General features: G+C 38.4%; 1 protein-coding gene across 14 annotated transcripts in view; it reads left to right on the forward strand.

Annotated features, from left to right (window-relative positions):
- Positions 1–24,462, forward strand: part of TNRC6A (trinucleotide repeat containing adaptor 6A) — a 104,183-nt gene that overhangs the window by 75,004 nt on the left and 4,717 nt on the right. For 6 of the 14 annotated variants that reach the window (XM_069810570.1, XM_069810571.1, XM_069810565.1 and 3 more), the window contains 16 exons: positions 857–1,192; positions 5,442–5,489; positions 10,275–12,863; positions 13,682–13,846; positions 14,027–14,202; positions 14,389–14,469; positions 14,918–14,969; positions 16,429–16,571; positions 16,921–17,067; positions 17,241–17,378; positions 17,613–17,741; positions 17,851–17,928; positions 18,190–18,400; positions 21,685–21,816; positions 23,358–23,516; positions 23,898–24,038. In XM_069810570.1, coding sequence (XP_069666671.1) covers positions 857–1,192; positions 5,442–5,489; positions 10,275–12,863; positions 13,682–13,846; positions 14,027–14,202; positions 14,389–14,469; positions 14,918–14,969; positions 16,429–16,571; positions 16,921–17,067; positions 17,241–17,378; positions 17,613–17,741; positions 17,851–17,928; positions 18,190–18,400; positions 21,685–21,816; positions 23,358–23,516; positions 23,898–24,038 — 4,725 coding nt within the window. The remainder of the gene's footprint in view (positions 1–856; positions 1,193–5,441; positions 5,490–10,274; positions 12,864–13,681; positions 13,847–14,026; positions 14,203–14,388; positions 14,470–14,917; positions 14,970–16,428; positions 16,572–16,920; positions 17,068–17,240; positions 17,379–17,612; positions 17,742–17,850; positions 17,929–18,189; positions 18,401–21,684; positions 21,817–23,357; positions 23,517–23,897; positions 24,039–24,462) is intronic. The other 8 variants (XM_069810572.1, XM_069810573.1, XM_069810568.1 and 5 more) reach the window with 5 other exon arrangements.

The following is a 24,462-nucleotide window of genomic DNA, read 5'->3' on the forward strand; positions in this document are numbered from 1 at the left end:
GGTTTACTGACCAGTTACCTCCACCTGTACACCCCCATACTTGCCATCTTTGCTTTCGCACTGGCTGGGGTGGAGGTGTTGAGTTGAGGATGTTGTGGTTTTCCCTTTATTCAGCATCCGAGTTTGGTGTGTTCACTCACAGCTGACCTCTGCAAACTATTTGACCTTCATCTTGCCTTGAAGTGGCTGTGCTGTCAAGACTGAAAGATAATTTGGAGCTGTGGTTGCACATTTGGCATTTTATCAATGCTGGCACAGTCTTGCCAAGCTGTGTATGGGGGTTACCTGTGCCGTTAGCTTTTCCTGCTGGCAACAGATTGACTTAAGGGTATTAATTTGGACATTAGGACTGATAAAGCAGGCAAGTCTTAACAATGCGTTCTGTATGTCCTGTTCACCTCTTGTTGTTTTGGGGCAAGACTGTAACATTTTTGTATGTGTAACACTTAAGTTTCCCATTGGAGTAAGTTTTTTTTGTTGTGGTGGTTTTTTTAGTACTTAAGTATTTTTTAAAATAAAGTTTAAATGCCGAAATAAACTGGCATAGTGCTGATTTGTCAGGAAAAGCTACAGAAAGCTTGTTAGTAGTAGCATACTTTAATGGAGATAACTTTGTTAGAAGTGATAGCAAGACATATTTCTGCTTCCAGATCTGTGCTATTAAAGCTGTGTGATTACGGGATAATAGAGCTTTTAGTGGGGAATGAGTTACAACTTGAATCACAAAAAAAAAAAAATGCTGCCATTACATAATACATAAACACATCTGAGAATATTGACTTAGTCTTCAACTTTTTAAGTTGCTGTTCTTATGAATAACTTTGTCCAACTTTCTTTTTTTTGGGGGTGGGGGTAGTGCCAGAACAAACAAAGACAAGTGTAAGCCAGCCTCAGCCTGTCACCTCTAACGGCACTTCCACAGTAACCAGCACTAATAATAATGCCAAGCGGGCCACAGCCAACAGTCAGCAGCAGCAGACCTTGCCTCGATACCCTCCTCGTGAAGTACCACCACGATTTCGACACCAGGAACAGAAACAGCTTCTGAAACGAGGTCAGCAGTTACCAGTTATAGCTGCAAACCTGGGATCTACTCCTAAAGTATTAAACGGCCAGTCAGGAGGCAGCACTGTCACAAATAAACAGCCAGTGACCAACGGAGAAGTGCCGAACAGCAGCAAAAAACAGCCAGGTGAGGGGGAGGTACCTTGTTTTCCTTTAACTGAAATCAAATAGTTTAAATTCAATTATCAGTGAAATATTTGAGCTAATATTATTTAAACCTTAAATGTAAGCTGTAGCATGATGAGATATTTTCCTATGTCGTAGCTTAATATTAAACGTTGCAGGATGGTTTCAGCCATCTTTGTGCACGTTTCATGCTGAAACTTAAGACGTCTTAGTTGCTCATTGTTGCTAGCGGTGTACAATAGACGTGTCTATTTTTGAACAGATGTTGAAGCCAGTATCACCACTGCTATGTTCTGAATTTCCAGTCTTTATCCTAATAATTGATCCAAGCGTGGCCATGTTAAGAAGCATCTTTTTTGCATCGAGTTTTGGTACATAGATCTCACAAGGAAGGGCCTTTCAGACAGTTCCCAGAGCATTCTGAACAGCATTTCAAAGACTTTTTTTTTTTCCCCTTCATATCTAGAGATACAGCTAGGGCATCACTTGTGTAGAATATCAGAATTGCTTTTTGTTGTTAGGTCAGTGTTTTTCTTTGTTCATCTACCTGAAGCTTGGTTGTCTTACAAACTGGATCAACCTTTACCTTTATTGATATTACTATTTAAGTATAGTTATCCTTTGTTATTTTGGCTTGTTATGCATTCTTTTCAAATACCCTTTTAAGAGTAAACTTACCTGTTACATGTGCGTAATTTGCCATTCAGTGAATGTACTAGCATGCAGTTCAGCAAATTTTTTGGGACAATACGGTCAGTCTATTTTTGGCTGGAAAAAAAGTAACTTTCTTTGTAGGGATCTTGATTTTTTTTTTTTTGAACAGGTTTGGTATTAATGCATGCTAATGCTTAATATTTTGGGCAAATACTTTCTTATTTTTATACTTGTATTTATTTTCTGATGTGCACACAGCAGTGATGATGTAACTTGTTCCCAAAGATAGTTTCTTCTGAAACTTTACTGAATTCCCAGTGTTTCTCGAAGTTAACGTTTTATACACCACAAAGGATGTGACTCCTAGCCCCTTCAGTTAAAAAAAAAGATTTCTGGAAAATAGCCTTGGTATTTCAAGTTTTAGTTAAATTTTGAGCTGTTCTGATTACTGAATCTTGAAGAAGTAGTATTTAAAATGAAAGTAAACAATCAAAGCATTGGAAGCAGTTTATCCATGTGCCCCTTGAGGAATGTTTCCAATATTACTTTCCAGTATTATTTTTGTAACATACTGATAGAACTCTTTACCATTCCAAGAAGTAATTTTTAAGTAGTTAATTTTTTTTTTTACTTCACCTGTGTACTTTGTTCCTGTCTATAGTCAGGTTTAAAGTAACTTTCATATACTTGCTTGCTTCTAAGATGAAACTTTCTCTCCAGCATATATCCTCTACTGGTCAAATTATATGGTAGCAAGTAGTGATTTAAATAAAAATTCACAAGTAAACTAATTTAAGAAGTATTACTCTCTATACAATCTATTAAACCTCCTAATTGTATCCAGAGGATTTTTTGAATGTACTGTCGTTCATTTCACTTCTTTTGTGAACGCCAGCCCAATATTTAATTAGTTGGGTTCCCATTTGTGTATTGCATTCTTCCGTTTTGCTTAATTTTGTGATGATGTGGCTGGACAGCCTTTAGGCTGGGAGATGTCAATGTGTCCCTGTGTGGTACTGCCACAATGCTATACTGAGCATCTGAGGCAGCTGCTTTACTGGGAGTAGTTCCGCAGTTTGAATAATATGTTAATTACTTGAATAATATGTCTGCACGTCCAGCTGGTAAGGAGAAGGTTCTGAGAGCCTTTAGGGAGGAGGAAGGTTGGCCAAATCACTTTCCCATTTTAAGAAAATGTTTGTGTTGTCTGTAGCATCCTGTCAGATCTTTAACTCTGGGCTATGCTGCTTGGGGCGTTCCCATGTGTGCAAGGTAAACTCATCAGAACCGACGAGTGGGGTTGGGCACCCAGGGTCTCACTTCTTGGTGCCATGTATCTGTATGCTTGAAAGATCCCTTTCCTCTACTATAACCGGGAACTGGATGTCTGGTTTGGATGTTTTGTCACGTTCTTTGAGAAGTGTAGGTAAGATGATAACGTAAAGGAAAATAATTTTTCAGTGCTGGGTTTTTGTAATGGTTTCAAAATCTTCTCTGATGAATTGCCTGTGAGGTAATGTGGAGGTGGCCATAGTCCAGCAGCACGCAAGAGTGACTTAATGTCTTTTGACATCTTTGTATGTGAAAGTGAATACTACTTTCATTTGCCTGTCTCAGTCTTACTCACTCACTCTCCCTAGTTCCTCTTTTAGCCTTCAGCGGAAACTTCTAGGTACTCTCCTTGTTATCTCTGAAATTAAAAATCTCATGAAATTTGGCATATCTGTAGATACCTTCCTATTGAAAGAGTATCTATGTACGGGCCATTTGGGTTAACAAATTTTATACCTTAATGGAATATCTTTGAAGATTGTTAAGTTCTTGACTTTTTTTTTTTTTTTTAAAGAAAAACTGTAGCTTGAAGTGTTGAAGTCAAAATTGCTGGAATAGGTAATGGTTCCAGTTGTTTTATCTGTCATTCCCTGACAGACCCTGGGATAGGATCTCCCCCCAGTTCCAGCTGTGGTTATAACTGTTTGGTAGGTCCTTTGTAAAAGCCAGGGAACACAACTACTGCTAAATTTAAAGTCATCTTTAGTTGCCCTGGCCGCAGTAAGTTTTTAAGTCTTCAGTATTTGAGAATTTTTTAATTATATCAATGGTCAGAAAAAAACCATCTCTTTACATGTGTTTTGCATGGACAATCATCTTCTCTTTTGAAAATTAACCTGCTTTGTTTATAAGTAAAGCTCAAGAAGGGATAGTGCTATGGGTTCGTTGTTTCTCTGCTGTTTTTAGGACATTTGGCATATCTTTTTAATAAAGACACATAAGTGAAGCTCATGCCATGTAGTACTTCTGAAATAGTGTCTTGTACCAAGGTGGTTATTTTAAGAAGTCTACATAAGTAGCTCTTTATCAGAACATTTTCATACCCAGTTCAGTTGTTTGCTTTACTGAAATTTTCTGCCATGTGTAAACTTCATATGAAAGAAAGATCTTGAATGCTGCCTTGGTATGTTTGTTTGCCTCTATGCTATGTAACACATCAGAATAGCCAGGTGGTTATTCCACAATGAAATGATTTATATAGTGAACTAAAATATTTGCCAGCAGTAATTGCTTACAACTGTGGGACTGAACAAAACAGGAGAGTACCATCAGGCTCTTGGCCTTAGTCCAGTTATGTGGATTCCTCTGTTGACGCGAGTAGGTCTCGCTTTATTGTTGTGCATCTTGCAGCAGAGCTGCAAAGTTATGTTACAGCCAGAGCCTTTGGAAACAAAAGATTCTTCCTGTAACTTGAGGTTTTTTTCTCAGTTATTGTATGAATTGGGGAAGAAGTAAGCAGCTGGGATATGCAGTTAGTAGTAATGGAGGTTGACTTAATTTAGGAAAGGTTGACTTAATTTAGGAAACATTGCCTTAAATGTAACACTTATAGTCTCCAACAGTAAAATTTGTGAATTTGAAACATTGATTTCATATGCTGCCTATAGGACACTTAGGAGGAAGAAACTATGAAAGAGTGGTAAATAAAAGTTTGTTATGCACACACTTAGGTTAAATCAGAGTTAGACTGTACGTAGTTACTTGTTTGCTAAATCAGGTAGCAAACTAATGATTTTCAGGTGGAGAAAGCATGCTATTCAAAGAAGTGTTATTGACTTGCTTAAGTTTCGGGGCTGACCTCTGAAATCTAAGTTAGTACAGTCAAAAATTAACTGGTTTTGGTTTCGATGACTCTAAATTCTTCCTCTTTTTTATATAAATCAAATTTAAGGACATGTTAAATTGGTTAATTAAATGCCAAATGTATAAAAACTAACTAGTAGTGGAAATACTTAGTGAAAGCAGCAGAATTGCTAATAATTAAATATAAATGCTACATGTAGAAAGCTGGATTTGCCATCAGTGTATCTCTTCCCTGTGTTGTAATCAGCACTGTTGGTGTTTGCAATTCAGAACTTGCTCGTCGCTAGCATGGTCAGTAAGATTGAGAGATGGTGCTTAAGAGAAACCTTTACTGAAAAAGGGGTGCTAATAAATGGTTTTAAAGTAATGAGTGGTTTGGGGACTGTTCTCAAAGGGCTAGTTTACTTAAGTAACACTTCTGTAATTTTCTTGCTCTTTTGTTTTTTTGTTTTGTTTTGTAGGCATGCCTCCCATTCGGGACTTGGTGAGCCACTCCCCTAACCAGTCAGGTTAGCTATTTAAATCTCACTTTTTTTTTTCTCCTCCACTATGTGTGTTTGTAGTAGTTACATGTTTCACACAACTTTGTCTGGTTTGGTTGGGGGGGGGGGTCCTAATTTTTTCATTCTTTGGCTTATGTTTTTCAATAGCATGTGCTGTATGAATGACTGACTTAAGTATACTTTCTCTATGGCATTACATGCTGTTTGGTTAAACTTTTTTAGTTTTCTAAAATAACATCAGAATTCATACCAAAACAGATGTTTTGACAATGTGACACCTTAGCTTTAAAATACTAAGTGTCTTTTTTTACCTTTGTGCTTAAATGTTAAATTGCCTCTTTGTGGTATTAAACTGAATAATCTGTGCAAGCCTGTGTTTTATATCAGAGACATTTCACAGCGCTGGAGGAAATCACGTCTTGGGGCCTTTCTATTTTGAATGCTGAGTTTATGCTGGGGTGGCATGTATGTATGTGGAGGCCTCCACAGATGTGTATGTTTTTTACGGGGTATGATTGTGAAGAACACTTGCTGTTCATTTCTAAGTAATATTTTGGAGCAAATGTGCTGTGTGAGGACTTGGGGACATGCCATACGAAATGCTCTGGAGGAACGCAGACAGTGCTGTTGGGTGGTTTGTACTGGCTCTGTTCCTGGCTGTGCCGTGTACCCATCAGGCTGCTGTGGGCACAGCGCTTAGGAGAACGTTTCATGTTGCATCTCTTCTGTTTACCTCGAAGACTGCTCTCAAAGGGGTGATGTTAAACCTCCTCTCCTCTTCCCTCCCCTCTCTTCCCTTGTGTTGAATTTGGCCACTTAGCGAGTCTGCAGTGCTGCAGGGCTGCTGGGTCCAGCACAAGTTGGGGCCAGAGCCCTGGCTGGGGGAGAGAAGAGGGAGAGAGGCAGAGCGTGCAGGACGGTGTCTTTTAGGAGAGCCGCCAGTTGTGCTGGGTTAGGCACAGAGGGACACTGTATCCTTGTCCTGGCAGCTTTCCTGTCCTGCATTTACAGTTAGGAAACTATTGTGGAGGCAAACAGCTACATCTACCAATTCTTGAGTTGGAGTATTTTAAGAAGACACAGACAGACTTCAAGACTTTTTTCTCTACCACAGAGAAAAAGATATGTGATGCTAACAAACACGGGGTTTTTTTTTGGTTCTGTCATTTCATAATAACGGTGCTTTTTATCTTGTTTACTAAAAGCTGAAAAGCTTGTTTACTAAAATGTATTTTTTCATAAGGACCAATGGTACAATAATTGGCAAGGTATAGTATTGACAGTCTGTGGGTACCACTATGTACTGGAACTGGAAAAGGAGAGAGAGGGACCAAGATTCAGGTATTTCTTAATTTACACTTCTCAGTCTTACTGTTTATTTTAGACCATGTGATGGTACTTTAAAACAAGCAAGCTACTTTAGAAAATACCTTTCCTGCAAGCATTTCCTGTGGGGATAACTCATAGCTAGAAAGCATTAAATTATTAAATTACAAATTATTGAAAAAAATCTTAGCAGATTACTGAATTTTAAGAAACACAGGTTTGTGTAATTTTTTTTTTTTTTTGTCCAGGATTTAAGCAGCAGAAGTTCAGTTGCAACTTCTAAATAGTTTTGGGGAGAAAACCAAGAATAGGCTGTTACTGGCTCATTTTGCTGTGCACCAAGTGTAGTATGTTGTAAACTGTAGTTTTTCAATTTTGAGGGTGGTTTTGTGATATCTGCCAGATACAAGAAATCAGAGATAATACCTTGCTTATTCAGTATTTGTATGCTTAATCTCAGAAGTTCATGGGTTGTGGGGATTCAGATAGGAATATTTCAGAACAGTAGCTCATACTAGAAATCACTAACACACGTTTATGTCCAGGAAGAAGACTGTTAGTCAAGGTAGTTTTGTATGTAATAGGATAAAATTCTGGATGACTGGAAATCATTATATGTTGTTTGTGTATTGGCTCGTTACAAACTGTGCATCACATCTAAATTAGTATAATAGAATTTTAATAAATACAAGCTTTCTTTTTATGTATTCTATTCTTGTGCAACTTAGGGTTTGTTTACCATTTCGTTCTGGCTTGTAGTCATAACCTGTATCTCTTTTTCCACACTGAACTCAGGCTGTTTGCCATCTGTATACTTTCGTGTTGTTTTTAAAATTGATCATGTTATTGGGATGATGTTTATGTAATCAAGATTTTGTTTTGTTAGGGCAGCTTTTGATGCTGTTGATTCTCTCATTCGTGAGAATGCAGACAACTCTTTGATTAGTCTTTTAGTAGGTTAAATGTCTTTTTTATAAAATGCCAATGTGAGATTTGAAATCTTGGGTTTTGTTGGACAATTGCTCAGATACCACAGTGTTTTTTCTAGTAACACATTAATAGGGAGGTTCTGGGTCATGTTCAGCTGAACAAATGTCTTCCAGTTCTCCCAAGGATGCTGTGTGTTTCTCTTTTTCAAGACTGTGGAGCTGCCAGGCGCTTCTAACTATTGCAGCACTATTTCTACCTGCCACAGGTCTTTTTCCACTACTGGTTCCAAATTGCTATGCCAGCATCCTTGTTTTTCATGTTGTAGTTACCGTGTGAAGCTTAACTGATTGCTTGGACCCTTTCAAGCTTCCACCATCCTGGTTGCTAGAGAAGCAGTAGGTGATCCCTGCTCTGTGCTGCTCCAAGCTACCGACTCTTGGAGGCAGAGTCTTTGGCTAGATTCTTTTTCACTGTAGGATGAATAATGTTGATATTGATTAAAAATTAATTAGAAATAGACCAAAACTTGTTGCACATCAGTATAATACTCGATAAACTGTCCATAGTAACTTAAATGTAAGATTTTTTTGATTTGTTCCTTCCTGTTTCCTTATAGATCATCAAGATCATAAATTCAAATAATGTAGTATTTAAAATTACCCTGATGTAAAAGTGTGAGATTTTCTGCCTGTCATGGTGTTCTCAAATTCCTTTTGAGAGATGGAAGCACTGAAACAAGGTCTCTTTTTAAATCTACATCAGCTGTGCTTCTCTTCAGATTGGTCAGTCATGCTTACACATAATAAACCACATCAACCCTTTTTGCGGTTGGGTTGGAGCACTAAGAGCAGGCTCCCGCTGAATGATCCCTGCATTTGAGAGCTGAGCTATTGCCAAAAGTCATACCTTGTATACGTTTTAATCTCTAAGTAGGTGGCAATTTTGACTAACATTTTTAATAGAGTAGATGCAACTCAGTTACTTGTCACTGAGCAGTAGGTAGGGGTTGGGTTGGTGGGCATCAGGGTTTGGTGGGGTTTTGTTGCTGGTGCAGGTTTGGCACTCCCTGTAGCAGAAGGGAGAAGCTGGTGAGACTGGCAGCTTCCTTTCAGGCTTCACAATTAACATGTATTTCTTGGAAACACAAGAGGCTTATAAATTAGTGTTACATTTTTAAAGTAGCTAGTCCCTAAATATTCTTTAAATAGCTTTTGAGAAAGTTAAGGATTGATAATTGTAGCATTTTGTTACTATTAGCTCTGTCTGTTTATATGAACAGGTACAATTTCACAAAGGTATTCAGGCAAAGTGACTGCACTTTTTTCTAGTCATGTAAGCCATGTGCTGTAAAAATCCATTAAGAATGAGCAGGAGCTATAAAACTTTTTTTCTCTTTAGGTACATACATTTTGAATATTCTAAGTAAAGGCAAAAAAAAGAACATTATAAAGAAAAGTTGACGGTTTCTTTTTTTAAAAAACTGAATGTTTTAATGGGCAGAGAAGTGTAATTTGCTACATATACAACCATTGAGTGTACACTGGCATGGTTATTCTTTCAGTGCAGGCAAATACTAAGTAAAAAAACTTCACTGAGGTTTTGTACTTCTGTTCTGTTGCCAGCTTCATTATTACTTTTCACATGCTTCACACTTCCATAGTTTCATCTGGTGCACCTGTCTGACTGTGTTTTGATTTAATGATTGGGGGGGAGGTCTCTGCAGTAAAGCTTTAGACATACCAGATGAAAATTGATAGTACTTACTTTGTAGCAAATATTCCATGGTGCATGTATTTGACCACGAAAAGTTTATAAGTGAATTAGGATGTATGTCTTCTTGATTCTCTGACGTGATCAGCTTACTTATTGAAAAAGAAGCAGAAATTTTTATGTAAATGAAAATTAGAAGTATCAGTTCAGCTACTGCGCTTAACCTGTACTTCTGCACCAGCAGAAGTTTAAATTGGTCTTGTGGTTTCTGTGTCAGATTGTTGTTGTATAAAAGAAAATATCTTAAATAACTTGTACTTAAGAATTCTTACATAATGTCTATTAATGGGGGTGGGAAGACGCGTGTTTGTCTGGCTATTGTCACACAGCAATTGGTACTACTAGGTCATTTTAATATCCTGTTTAGATTTCTGCCTTTCAGAATGTCTTTGATTTTATATAGTATTTTAGTTTTTAATAAATATATGTTTTTAGAAAGTAGTTTGTATGTGGTGATACAAAGTATTTTTTTTAAAAAACTATTTCTCTGGAAAAAATGAACTATACCTTTATGAGTGCCTCTTCGTGCTTTTTGTGAGAGTGCAACTTTGCATGCTGGTGAGACGTGTTCTAGGTTATGCATGTGGCAGTGTTCTGAGCTGCTGTACTTGGAAGCTTTCTCTGTCATCTTCAGTGACCATAGTGTTAAAATAAGCAAAATAATTCCTGGCTTAGTGCCTTTATACTTTTTTTTACTCTTCTGCTTAATGAAGTAATAATACTAAATTTATAATAATGCTGTTGGACTTTCCTTCTTCCCTTTAGATCTGAACCACAGTGGTCTAGGATCTCATTATGAAAATTCTCACTGGGGACCAGTCTCTTCAAATAGTGACTCCAGCACAAACTGGGATAAAGTTATTGTAGACGGCTCTGACAAAGAAGCATGGCCATCAATCACTGGCAGTGACCCAGAGTTGACATCAGAATGTATGGACACTGACTCTGCCTCTAGCTCTGGGTCAGAGAGAAACCTCGTTATAATGGCTTCAGGGAGCACAGGTGGTGAAAATGATGGCATTCGAAATGGCATTGGACATGGTTCTCAAAATAAGTTTGTGGTTGGTAGCAACAGCAATAATGTGGGCAATGGAAGTATTAATGGGCCGTGGGGTTTATCCCATGGAACCATAATAAGCACATGTCAAGTTTCTGTGGATGCTCCTGACAGCAAATCTGAAAGTAGCAACAATAGAATGAATGCTTGGGGCACCATAAACTCTTCATCAAATGGAGGGTTAAATCCAAGCACTTTGAATTCAAATGGCAACCATGGTGCCTGGCCTGTATTGGAGAACAATGGACATGCCCTGAAAGGGTCTGTAGGGAGTGGTAATCCTGGCACAAATATTCAGTGCAGTACCATAGGTCAGATATCTAATAGTCAGAGTATTAACTCTAAAGTGGGTGGTTCAGCCCATGGTTCCTGGGGAAGCCTTCAGGAAAATTGTGATTCTGAAGTAAATGGTACAAGGAAGGTTTCATTCAGTGGGCAACCTCAAAACCTTAACACTGAAATGAATGGACCAAATAACACTACTAACTTTATGACCTCTAGTTTACCAAACTCTGCTGGTTCAGTGCAGATTAACGAACTGCCTAATAATACAGGGCATGGGGCCTGGCGTGTGAGCACAATGAATCATTCTCAGATTCAGGCCTCTCCAGTTACAAATGGCACTTCCATTTCTCATCTGAGCAATGGTGAGGCGAAAAGTGGTGGATCTTATGGTACTACATGGGGTGCCTATGGTTCTAATTACTCTGGAGACAAATGTTCAGGCCCAAACAGCCAAGCTAATGGTGACACTGTGAATGCAACTCTAATGCAGCCAGGCATTAGCGGGCCTGGCAGCACTAACTTTCAAATCAATGGGAATAAAGGCGGAGGGGTATGGGAGGCAGGGACAGTCAACTCCCAGAATATGCCATGGGGAAGTGGAAATGGTGCAAGTGCTGGCGGGAGTAGAAGAGGATGGGGCAATCCTGCACAAAACACTGGCACTAACATTTCAAATGGGGAGTGGAGTAAACTGCCTAGTAATCAGCATTCCAATGAAAGTGTGAATGGAAACAGCAGGAAGTTTACAAATGGATGGAAATCTACTGAGGAGGATGACCTTAACAGCCAGACTTCTGCTGCTTCTCAGATAACTGAGCAGAACAGCGCATGGGCCAAAACAGGTACGGGGGACAGCGAAGGTAGTTCGGAGAGCACTGGATGCCATGAAGATAGAGTAACTACAGAAGGACAGAATCGAGAGAGAAGGAAAGTTGACCAGCATGCATTACTCCAAAGTATAGTGAACAGAACTGACTTAGATCCGCGTGTCCTTTCCAACTCTGGTTGGGGACAGACTCCAATCAAACAGAACACTGCCTGGGATACTGAAACATCACCAAGGGGTGAAAGAAAAACTGACAATGGGACAGAGGCCTGGGGAGGCTCTGTGACACAGACTTCCAGCTCAGGGGGATGTGTGGATAGACCGAGCCCTAATAATAATGATACCTCATCTGTATCAGGGTGGGGAGATCCAAAGTCTGCTACAAGGTGGGGAGATTCCAAAGGGTCAAACAGCCAAGGGGGGTGGGAAGAAGATTCTGCTGCTACAGTAATGGTCAAGAGCAATCAATCATGGGGAAGTGGCAAAGAGGAAAAGTCATCTTGGAATGATGCACAGAAGATCAAACAGGGATGGGTAGATGGACAAAAGGCCAGCCAGGGTTGGGCAGTTTCTGCTGGTGATAACTGGGGTGAAAATTCAAGAAGTAACCATTGGGGTGAGGCTAAGAAATCCAGTTCAGGAGGTAGTGACAGTGACAGATCAGTGTCTGGTTGGAATGAGCCAGGTAAATCAAATTCTGTTACTTGGGGAGGTAATAATACAAACCCAAATAATTCTTCAGGATGGGATGAGCCTGCAAAGTCTAATCAGAACCAGGGCTGGGGAGACCCTCCTAAATCCAATCAGCCTCAAGTTTGGGGGGATTCATCAAAGCCAATCAACTCTCCAGAATGGAACAAACAAGATGTTGGCTCTTGGGGAGCACCATCTGCCACAAACAAACCCCCAGGGTCAGGCTGGCTGGGTGGACCAATGCCAGCACCAGCAAAGGAGGAAGAACCCACTGGCTGGGAGGAGCCATCCCCTGAATCAATACGCCGTAAAATGGAAATTGATGATGGAACTTCTGCTTGGGGTGATCCAAGCAAATACAACTACAAAAATGTGAATATGTGGAATAAAAATGTCCCAAACAGTAGCAGCAGTTCCGACCAGCAAGCACAGGTACATCAGCAGCTACTGTCTTCAAGTGCCATGTCTAGCAAGGAGAGCAGTTCGGGTTCTGGTAAGACTTGGTTTTATGCAAATTTGTGTTTTCTGTTAATTGTAAAACAATACTTTTTGTTCTTTCTTCATATAACAATATTTTAGTTTCAAAGTTGAAAGGGGAAGGTGCCAGTGAAGTACCATTTTTATTTATTAAAAAAAAAAAGTAACAGCAATGCTCACAGACATTTGATATTTTTATATAGATTGGAAGATCTGTTCTAGTTTTAAATAGCTTGAGTAATAAAGACTAGACAGCTCTACTTGAATTCTGGGGTGTGGAAACACAGAGAAAATATTTAAAGTGGTATCTGAGGAATGAAAGTATTTTTCTTCATTTGATTCTAAAACAGTTAAAACTTAATGTTGCCAAAGAGGCCCCGCCCAAAAAAAGCATTGAGTTGCTACAAGACAGAATGAAGGGTGGTGGTTTTATATGAACTCAAGATCAGACTTTCTGATCTTGTAGTTTTGGGCGCGGTGAATAATGATACTTGCAGATGAGTTTGCGTGGTTTTTATGAAATATTTTGTGCTCTGTCTCTTTTTCGAGTGCAAGAGTAGCATAAATACAATGAGCAGCTCTTAGGAACTTAGTATCTTAGAAGTTTCTACTATCAAAATTTAATTCTTTACATATGAAATTGGTATTTTTGTAATTTTTTTTATGGAACAGCTTACAGTTGTAATAATAACCTTCATACAAAATGTAAATGTGTACTAATATGGTTTTTATTGTACATTATGGATCTAGAAAAGGCAAAACACTTCAGTCTCTTTAGATAGCTTTTAAAATCCTGTTTAAAAACATGCCAATAACTCATACTGCTTTAAAAAGGTTGGGGAGAGCCTTCTACTCCAGCCACTACTGTAGATAATGGAACTTCAGCGTGGGGTAAACCCATGGATACTGGTACTAGCTGGGGAGAACCCATCAGCGATGCAGCAGGCACCTCTGGCTGGGGAAATGCTTCTCTTGGTCAACAGGCTTCAAATAAACCTGGTGAGTGCTTTCTGCATCATTTTTTAATAAAGGTATTTGAGGACGGTGAAATACCTCTATAGCAGCTTTATGTTTTTGGAGGCTTTTTTTTATCTTGCAGTAAACATCAAGCTAACTTCTGTGTTAAGGACAGTCAGTTGCTACTGAAATGTTAATGTGCTGGATTTTTTTCACAACCAGGGCCTAAATCTATGCAAGATAGTTGGTGTGGAGATGATATGCCATTGACAGGCAGTCGTCAGACCAGCTGGGAGGAAGAGGAGGATGTAGAGATTGGAATGTGGAACAGCAGTTCTTCACAAGAAGCTAACCCATCTTTAAATTGGCCACCATATATGAAAAAAATGCCCACAAAGGTAATGAGGAAGTTGAGTCAAGGTTTTTGTGCTGCTGTCATTTCTAAAAGCTAAGTCAGAACAGATTGCTGCACTGAGTGGAGTACGTTAAGCTTTAATCTTCATTCATAACATTTTATGATGCAATTTAAGCAGTAGGTGGTAAACATCTTCTGAGTATCACAGGAATTCCTTTCTATTTTTAAGGGAATAATGAAAGGTGGAAATAAGCAAGATGAAACATGGATCAATCCATTCATTAAGCAATTCACAAATCTCAGTTTTTCAGTAAGTATTTACCTTTACCTGGCTTTACTGCCTTCCTACAATGCTAGTTATAATGCACAAAGTTTAAAATGCTTTATTGCCTAGTGTTCACTTTCATCGTGTTTTTCTTTTTACTTATGTTTGTCTCCCCTCTGTCACCCATCCCCATTCTTTGCATCCTCATTACAAAAAGACCTATTTATTGATGAAGAGTGGTTTTGTAAACTCTATCCAGGTATTCATCCAGTAGTCTGATGTTTTACTTAATGTTACGTACATATTTTGGTGATGATACCCGTTTTCAGTTGGGTAACAGCTAAAGGGAGAATATGCTTTAAAGTAGCATCTGATTTGTCTCGATTTTTTTTTTTTCTTGCAGGTTTGAATTGAAATAGTATATAGGAATCTCTTTGTTTTAGCTTTTAAAAATATTATTATTCAATAATTATGATTCATTTTATTACTTCAGAGAGAATCACCAGAAGAAACCATACAGAGCAATAAGATGGACATGTCTGGAGGTAAGAATAGGAGAACCTAGCTGGGGTTTATTGCTTTCCTTTCCAGTCTCTCTTTTAGTTTATCTCCTTCTGTAAATTACTTTTTAAAAATGTATATATAATATGTATAGTTATTGCTATATATAGTTAAATACATGTTTCCCTAAAGAAAAGGAGTAGAGAAAAAAATTTGTGCATGTGAGTAATGCTACACACCTGAATTGCCTGGTTGCTATAGTAATATTATCCATAAATCAAGCTAAGCTTATATGTATTAAGGTGACATGAAAGAATGTTTTCAGGGTGTGGTGGGTTTGTTTCTTGTAATATAAGTAAGTATCTAGCTTGCCTTCTGGATACCTTCACAAAATATAAACAGAAATGTTCCGAATACCACACTTGCTCATTGTGGTTCATTCTTGGAAACACATTTTTAGTTCTAAGAACTAAATTAATACTGAACAGTTATTCTGGAAACTTTTAAACCTGAGTGTAAAATTACTTGTGAGCAGTTTTATTTTTATTTGAATCCATTGACTGTTATGATTTCTCTAGCAAATCAAAAATAGTATAATGCTTTAATACATTAAGAACAATATATTATAACAATAGAATATTTAATTAAGAGTAATTGTAGCATTGTAGTTTTTATTGTAGTTGCACTGATTTTATTCCAGTTTAGAATTGGGTATTTTCACTTTTGGGCTCTATTGTGTAAAGAAATTGTTCTTTGAATTTTAGATTTTAATATTAATGGCAAGCCTAATTTTTAAATTATTTCAGTTTTTTTTAATTTGAATTTAAAACTTCTGCTTGGAAAGTAATTCTCTTACACTGCATGCAGTGAAGTACTAAATGGACTTCTTTATTACTGCTTGTATTTTGATCTTCTAACTTGCCTAGTGGAATTAATGATAAGAGATAACTTAAAATTTGCTTATAATAAACACAAATACTTTAAATTTGTGAGGTTTTTTGTTTGGTTGTTTTTTTAGCTAAATAGTTTTTTTCTTAACTGAATCAAAATAAAGGGCCTCTGAAATATTACCCAAATGTGTAGGGGATGTGATAAAGATACTACTTCAAGACAGTGCTTGTCTTCAAGCCAAGACAGTGCTTTATGGCTACGAAAAAAAAAACCAACAGTGGCATTCACAACTGGAAACTCAAGTTTAAACAATTATACTTCCTTGTTTTTAAGAGGAAACTGAGAATAATATTTTTGTGAAGTCTAGCAAAATCTGTTGACACTTTGGTGATTCCAAGTGTTAAGCTGTCTGTAGCCATTGCTTTATGGTGTTCCCTTTCCCTTTTCAGTAAAGCCCAGAGAGTTTAAAGCTAAACTGATGTTTTCTTTTATTAGTATCTAGCTTGGGACCAGTGTTACTTCAGCTCTTCATAAGCATAAACTGGTTTCTAGTGTATCTGGAAAACTGAATAATCCTTCAGTGTTGTAGTCACATCTCTCACCTTTTCGTAGGGTTATTGCAAGATAAGCGGATGGAGATGGATAAGCATGGCCTCAATGTTGGAGATTACAATCGTGTGGTTGGAAAAGGCCCTGGTTCTCGTCCTCAAATTTCCAAAGAGTCTTCCATGGATCGCGGTCCTTACTTTGATAAGGTTAGTAGGTGTCTTACTGGTGGACACTTCTAAACTTCTTTGACTCTGTATTCTAAGTAGTTACACGTGTGCTCCTTAGCTTTCTGCGTTTAGTGGAGAGGAAGATTAGGGCTTTCTTGTTAATCCATGAGATATGTTTTGTTCTTTTTAACTTACTGATATATAATACTAAGCACTTTCTGTAGCCCATTTGTAGTGCAAATGACTAACCTGATCTCTTTTGTTTTCTGCCTGTTTCCTGCTGGTGCTGGACTGTCATGTGACTCTTCCCTTCTGTTCCTGGCAATGGTTTCTCCCTTCTGCTTGCTTGCTGGCTGGTTGTTGCGCATCGGTTTGTCTGTCCAATCAGGATGGCATTGTAGCAGACGAGTCCCAAAACATGCAGTTTATGTCCAATCAAAACATGAAGCTTCCCCCTTCAAATAATGCACTACCTAACCAAGCCCTTGGCTCCCTAGCAGGGCTGGGTATGCAAAACTTGAATTCTGTTAGACAGGTAAGGCTGTGTGCATATCCTTGGCATGTTACTTGACAACATTTAATACCTTTTGATATAACATCCTAGCTACCTATGTGGTTGATATGTGTTTAACTTCTAATTCAAATGTATAGGGGTGGGAGAAGCAGCAAAAGAGGTTTATTGTCACTAACTGTCCATCCTTTCTCCAGAATGGCAATCCCAGTATGTTTGGTGTTGGTAATATAGCAGCACAGCCCAGGAGCATGCAGCAGCCTCCAGCACAACCTCTTAATTCATCTCAGCCTAATCCACGTGCTCAAGTGCCTCCTCCATTACTATCCCCTCAGGTAACTGAGTACATAAAATATTCTGGGTATAAACTACCAAAATGCTACTTCAGAAGATTGTTCTTTGTCTGTTGGTGTTGCTGCTATTTATTCTGTAAATAGTTGAAAACATATTTGGCTTGATGAGTGTTTCAGAAACTAGACAACTGTTGGCCAGGGATTATAATATTCTGCATCTAGTATAATTAATTGCACGTTACTGTCAGTCACTCTTCATACTGGTCCATTTTGCAGGTTCCAGTATCATTACTGAAGTATGCACCAAACAACGGTGGCCTGAGCCCACTTTTTGGCCCACAACAGGTAGCCATGTTGAATCAACTGTCCCAGTTAAACCAGCTTTCTCAGATCTCCCAGTTACAGGTAAGCTAACAAAGCTAGTCGCTCTGTGTTCTGTTTGAAAGTCTAAGTAGAGACTTACGTCAGCTATAAACTGTTCTTAAAAAAAACACCACAAAACACTGTCTCCTAGCGGTTGTTGGCTCAGCAGCAAAAAGCGCAGAATCAAAGAAGCATGCCTTCTGGTGGTCGTCAACAGCAGGAGCAGCAGGTAAATACATACGTTTATTATTAACTTTTCAAACTATCTTTATAAACTGCTTGTCGTCCTGAGCTGCATTTCTTGTTATAAATTGTATTAAAGTGTGCAAGAGTGAATGGGATTTTCACAAGCTTTAAAGGAGTGACTTAGCTTAATGCTGGGGTTTTGCTGTGCTAAGACGCACGGAGCACAAAGATGCGTTTCATTATCTATCTTTAAATGTGGAAGAGCTTTTGCCTATTTATATTGTAACTGCTCTGTTTTTTCAAGGGTCGATCTCTTAGTATGCAGCAACAGATGATGCAACAGTCCCGTCAGCTTGATCCAAACCTGTTAATGAAGCAGCAAACACCACCCTCTCAACAGCAGTCACTCCATCAACCCACCATGAAATCTTTCCTTGAGAATGTCATACCCCATGCTACTCCTGAGCTACAAAAAGGGCCATCACCAATAAATGCATTCAGCAGCTTCCCTATAGGTGGGTTTCTCCATGCTAATTTCATACAGTCAATTAATGCTTATATGACACACAGCCTTTCTTTTCACATTGCCTGCCTCCTCTGAAAACAATAGTGATTGTAATCCTGTTAGCAGTTACAATTTTAATGGAAGTAGTAATTCTTTGTGGGGCTTATCCACTTATCTTTGTTCACCAAAGAACTTTTTTCACAAGTGAACTCATTCCCAGAAGTGACTGTCTGTATTTCAGTGCAAAATACTTTACATTGTTAAAGAATGTCTGTCTCCTTTTATTTCTTTTTTATCCTCTGGGTCCCAAGGATGGTGCAAAGTCCTTTTGCAGTTATGATTCCTGGAGCTAAAAGACTTTTAGAAGTAGAATCCATACAAAGAATCCATTGATGTGGTCTCATTTCTTTGGATTTTAGAAACATTTTCAATGAATCTGGAATTGTATTGGTAGAACAAAATGTTTATTTCTCTTTTAGTGATTTTGTCCAGGAAAGAAAGCTTTTAGCTCTGCATTTTTAAAGAATGGTTGTCTCATTTCAGGCAAAATGTCTGAACATTTATAAATACAAACATCTCCTGTTTCTTTCTCCCTACGTTTCCAGGCTTCTGTCCAATTTCTACTTCAGAAATTCCAGGCTTGTATATTTTCTCCTTACTTTAGGTCCCTTTTTAATGCTATCTTATACTTACTACGACTGTATACGATTTACCTCTTGTTCCTTTTCCCTATTTTTTTCCTCCTCTTCAGTTTGCTTTTCTTCTATGTTATTCTAACCTGGTCATTTCTGTTGGGCTGATTTCCTCTGCATTCTCATTGCCCTTTGTAGAAAAATTTGTTTAATAGAGACTGCTGCTGACATCCTTGTGCTTATAGGTGGAGTGTTATGGAGCCAGTGGGTCGGTGCAGGCCATGCTGTTGCACTGCATGTGGCACACTGGAATTTTGCTTGTGGCCAGTCTTAAGTCCAGGCTGCTGCTTAATAGCTGATGATGATGATTGGCATTAAGATCTAACTACTGCTTTCATTCAAAGAGCAAGGCATAAAAATGAAGTTTGTTTAGCTATTAGAGATACTATGTTAGGTCTAATGAAAGGAATATTTAACTTTCTCACCAAACTTCATGCTGAGTAATTGCATCCTGCCTACATTAGGTTCTTTTCTGTTTCATTTCTTGAGTTGAATTGTTGTAGACGATTAAGTAGTTGCTTTCTCCCCTTAATCATTGCCACATTTCAGGAACCTGCAGTGTATGTAAGATTGCTTTGAGATCCCTCAGGAATCTGCTGCAGTATACGCAAGAATTCTTTGGGATCCCATTGGAGTAGTACTGTATCGTGATGTAAGCAAGTGGAGCCACACTCAGTCCACAAATAAAAGCTTAAGGGTAGAAATAGTAGGTTGCTGGAATTTCTTCACCCTTTAGTGAAAAACTGAGTCAAGGGGCATATTGGTAGCATCCTCCAAGTGCACAAAGTATAGTAGCATAGTCATGTGAGGAGGAGCTGAACTTACCAAGTCGTCTTCTGGAAAATCTTGCAGGTATGTTATTTTCTCCATGTTCTGATATTAGCATCAGGAGACCTAGCAATGAAAGCAGGGAGGTCCTGTTAACATTCTGGGGAACTGAATTTGTCAAGATTCACTAGATATTTGTTCATCAAAAGCAGAGATTGGGGGTGAGTGGGGCGTGTCCTTCTCTCTAATTGACCAGTGCTGCAGTCACATCCTGATTCATTTATAGAATTAAGTATTTCTAATATTAAAAATACCTTTTTCTGCCAAATAGCGAGTATAGCTGAACAATCTAAAATCTTCCACAATTGAATATGAAAAATTACATCTGGGAAGACTGTTTAAATTAAAGATTATGTTCAGGGACTGATGTTCATCCCTCAGTCCACAGGTTTCAAATATGGAGCTATGGACATACATCTGTGCCTGCCGGGGGGGGGCTGGCATTAACTTTATCAGCCAGATGTGCCTATTTGCCCACTTGTGATCTTTCTAACCCTTCTTTTAGAGGTCTGTCTTCTGCAAGCTTCTTCAGAGTTAGAAGAAAGTTTATTGTTGTGCACAGGTTATTGCTCTGACAACAGCAAAATGCCAGAGGGAGAGGTGTCAGAAACTGGATTGACTTTTTCCTTTTTTCTGTTTCAGCTATTGATAGTTGTTGTATTTCTTAAAACTCGGCTGTCCTGTTCCAAGGCACTTTCTCTGAGGCTTTTCAAGGGGCTGCTTTTCTTGCATCGACATCTGCTCATGCCTTTAAGAAAAACAAATGAAAAAAACAACCAAACAAACCAGCTTCTATATAGCAGTGAATATCAACTTAGAAACAAAATTAAGCACTAGTTTCCAGTGCTGAATGAAGTTGTTTCTAGTAGAGTTTTGAGAACTTCACTTTGTGTCTCTAGGCCCAAGTTAAAATGTTGTAGTGGTTTATTTTCAGAAATGAAGTAAATAGATCTGAAGGGCTGGAAATGTAACCAAGTATGGTTGTGAATTAAGGATTCTTACAGACCTGGAAAGAGAGCAGGCATGCCAAAGTCAAAAGCGTGGGCATATTGTTCAAGCCCAGAGCAGCTGGTTCTCACAGGTATTTTGATTGATTTGGGTTGGCATTGTGTTGATTCTCTGGCAGATAAACATTTTGGAATACAGACAACAGCTTAGAACAGGGGAAGACAAGTTTTGTTTGTTTTCTCTTATTGAGGTTTTAATACAGCGTGAACAGGATAAATAGAGGAGGGGAGCAGTATTACTTGTGCAGTTCCAGTGTGGTTCAGAAGCTGGCGAGGTGTCCTGCTGAACAGCCCAAATAAAAATGGGAATGAGGTTGTAACTGCAGGTACCAGTATATAACTTCTGCTGAATAGGGATGAGTACAGACAAACATTCCTGCTGAGAAAAATGTCTTTTATAACTGAGCGTAGCTCTTCAAAGTACAGTACTACTACTTTGTACAGATGAGATCAGTTGTGCTGGTGTTAGAAATGCCACTTTTTTTAGACGTTTACGTTTTAGTTTTACTTCCTCAATGGCTTCTTCCACTGACATTTTTGCATGAAGACATCAGCTGAGAACTTCAGAGTGCTTTGCATTGCTTAGCTTAGCTTCTGTCTGTAGTAAGTTCACTGTATTATATGCTAGAATGTTTCTCAAAAAACAGAGACTTGGAAGCATGAAATGACCATAGTAATATGCTCTTAAATGTTTATTAGGACAATAGTGGTAATTAGCAGAAGAGAAACATTTAGTCTGTATTTCATAAGCTTATATATATTTTCAGGAATGAACTCAAACTTGAATGTAAACATGGATATGAGCAGTATTAAAGAGCCACAATCTCGACTGAGGAAATGGACTACAGTAGACAGCATTTCTGTGAACACATCTTTAGATCAGAACTCCAGCAAACATGGTATGTTGAACATGTCATTAAGTAGCATTTGACATTGCACATCAGATTTTCATGTTCTGGGTATAAAACGCAGGTTTGCTGTATATAGGTCTGTACTTGTAACTACTGTGTTGCTTGTAACTGTCAGAATTTGTATTGCGTTGCCTGTGTCAAACTTGCTGCTTGTCTTGTACAGCAGCCCATAGCTTTCTTGAATGTTTTTACTTACAGAAGTGATCTTGTGATGAGGTTTAGTAGAAATGTTGTACAGAATTCCTTTTTAACCAGACTTTTCTTTAAGTGTGACTATTGCTACTAGCTTTACCTTAATCTGGACTGGAATGCTTCATATATTTTTAAACCAAAAGCTTTAGATTTTCTAGCTTTCTTTCCCACCACCCTACTGGCCTTAAGGTGATTTATGGGGATTTAACTCTGAGTACACGTGTTCTGGTCATGTCTGACGTTCTTAGTTACGGGTTTTGGTTATGAATGTGTACATTTGCATTCTAAAAATGGAGAGAGCTTAGAAGGGATAGACTAGTACCATTGCTGTACTTAGTTTTAGAGGAGGTGCACTTGGTTGCTTCATACTTCATTCCAGTAATCAGGATTCATATGACATTTCAACTGTTTTAGTTGCTTGAAATCTCATCCAGTTAAAATTTAACTGTATAGCACAAAGGTGCCATGTCTAAAGATAGTTATAAAATGTCTCCAGTCTCCTATTACGGTTCAGTCTTCAGATTGTTTGGATATTTTTAGATTTGTCAGCTGTTTTACTACTATGAAATTACTTGCTGCCTTAAGCATCTAGTGGAGATACCCTGATACTGCAGTTCTGAACTTCATCTGATTGTTGCAGATGAACAGAATTCAGAAGTGTTGGTGTTACTTTAGCTGTAGGTAATGTTTTCTGAATAGTATTAGGAATTTGATTATTTGAACTCCATATTGCATTGAATCACTAGTAAAAATCATTTATTCCCTCAGAACTGTAGTAATCTTTGGCTTTGCTGTCTAATAACTTTTAAACTTGTCCATACAGGATTTGCACAGAATCAAATAGGTTCTGTACAGTGCTTTTGTTCCTTGCTCTGCCTCCAGTGATCTTTTTCATTTTATTTTTTTCCCCCCCTTGCAGTAATATGTGTAGAGTTTAGAGCTTTGTAGTAGCTAAAGATCCTTCAGATTTTGTAGATGTTTCTTCCAAGAGCCCTCCCATCACAGAATGTGTTCACTACCCCTGTTATCCAGTTGGGGTCTCACAGAATGCCCTTACCGTCTTGAATTAATATTTTAATTTAAATTTAATAAGTACACTATTTTAATGAAGTTATTTCATGGGAGATTATTCTTACAGTTTTCTCCTGAATTATTCAGAGACATTTCATTTTAGATTATATACTCCTGTATGACTTCCTATATAACTTGACATCATAAGAGGACAGTATGCTGCTGTATTTCATGAATGCTTTACAAAGGCATGTTTTTTATATCTATTTATGTATATAAAAATGGCTATGAAAAATACTTGACAACTTTTTTTTCTTTTTAATTAGGTGCTATTTCAAGTGGTTTTAGGCTGGAAGAGTCTCCATTTGTTCCATATGACTTTATGAACAGCAGTAATTCACCAGCCAGTCCTCCTGGATCTATTGGGGATGGCTGGCCCCGTGCCAAATCGCCTAATGGCTCTAGCAGTGTTAACTGGCCACCAGGTACACAATGCCAGTGCTTGCTCTTTGCATGGTTCTTTCTGTTCAGCTGTGTTTCTTCTGGGTTCCTTGGTCACTACGTGTAGAGGGGGGCAGGGAACAGCCTACAGAAAAGCATTAATACTGTGTTTTTAGCAGATCGAAATTGAGAGCAGTAGTTTTATTGTACAAAGAGAACTATGTCCCTGCTTTGAGATTTTACCCTGGTGAGACAGGACCAGAAAAACTAGAAATGAAGTTAATAAAGTGAAAATAAGACTAAATTAAGTCAGTTAAATGCTTAAAAGGTTTTGGATTTTCAGTCACTAAGAGATGTATTGTTTAGACAGCTGTTTCCTTTAAAGAAAAGAATCAAAATAAGCTTTTCTGAATCCCTATTCCTAGAGTTTCGTCCTGGTGAGCCATGGAAAGGTTATCCAAACATCGACCCTGAAACTGACCCTTACGTCACTCCTGGCAGTGTCATAAACAATCTTTCAATTAATACTGTGCGGGAAGTTGACCACCTCAGGGACAGGAACAGTGGTATGTTCAGATGCTATGTTTTCAAGTTGTGTACTAGTCTTCCTTCAGTCACACAGAGAGACTGTTTACTTGGAGATGTTTGCTACTTGCTCATCTCCTTGTTTATCTTTTGTATTGTGGATTTCACGGCTGAAAAGCTCATCTTTGGCTCAAGCATTGCTACTTGATGCAATGCAACAGATACTCCAAGAATGCGGGTAGAGTGAGTGAACGCTGCTGATCTGCATTCTGATGTAATTCTGTGCACAGAGAGGCAGTGTATTTGAAAGTAGGCAAGCAAAACTTGGCAATGTAGCCGTTGCAGTAATTAATGTAACTAGCTTTGCTTGCAATGAGTGTTGGGTGCTTCCTGCTGTTCAGCGTGCTTGCCACCACATGCCTTTGGGTCAAGGATGAGGACCGAGAGGAGTGGAGGAGGTCCCTC

The sequence above is a fragment of the Haliaeetus albicilla genome, chromosome 22, assembly GCF_947461875.1.
Source record: "Haliaeetus albicilla chromosome 22, bHalAlb1.1, whole genome shotgun sequence".
NCBI classification, from domain to species: Eukaryota; Metazoa; Chordata; class Aves; order Accipitriformes; family Accipitridae; genus Haliaeetus; species Haliaeetus albicilla.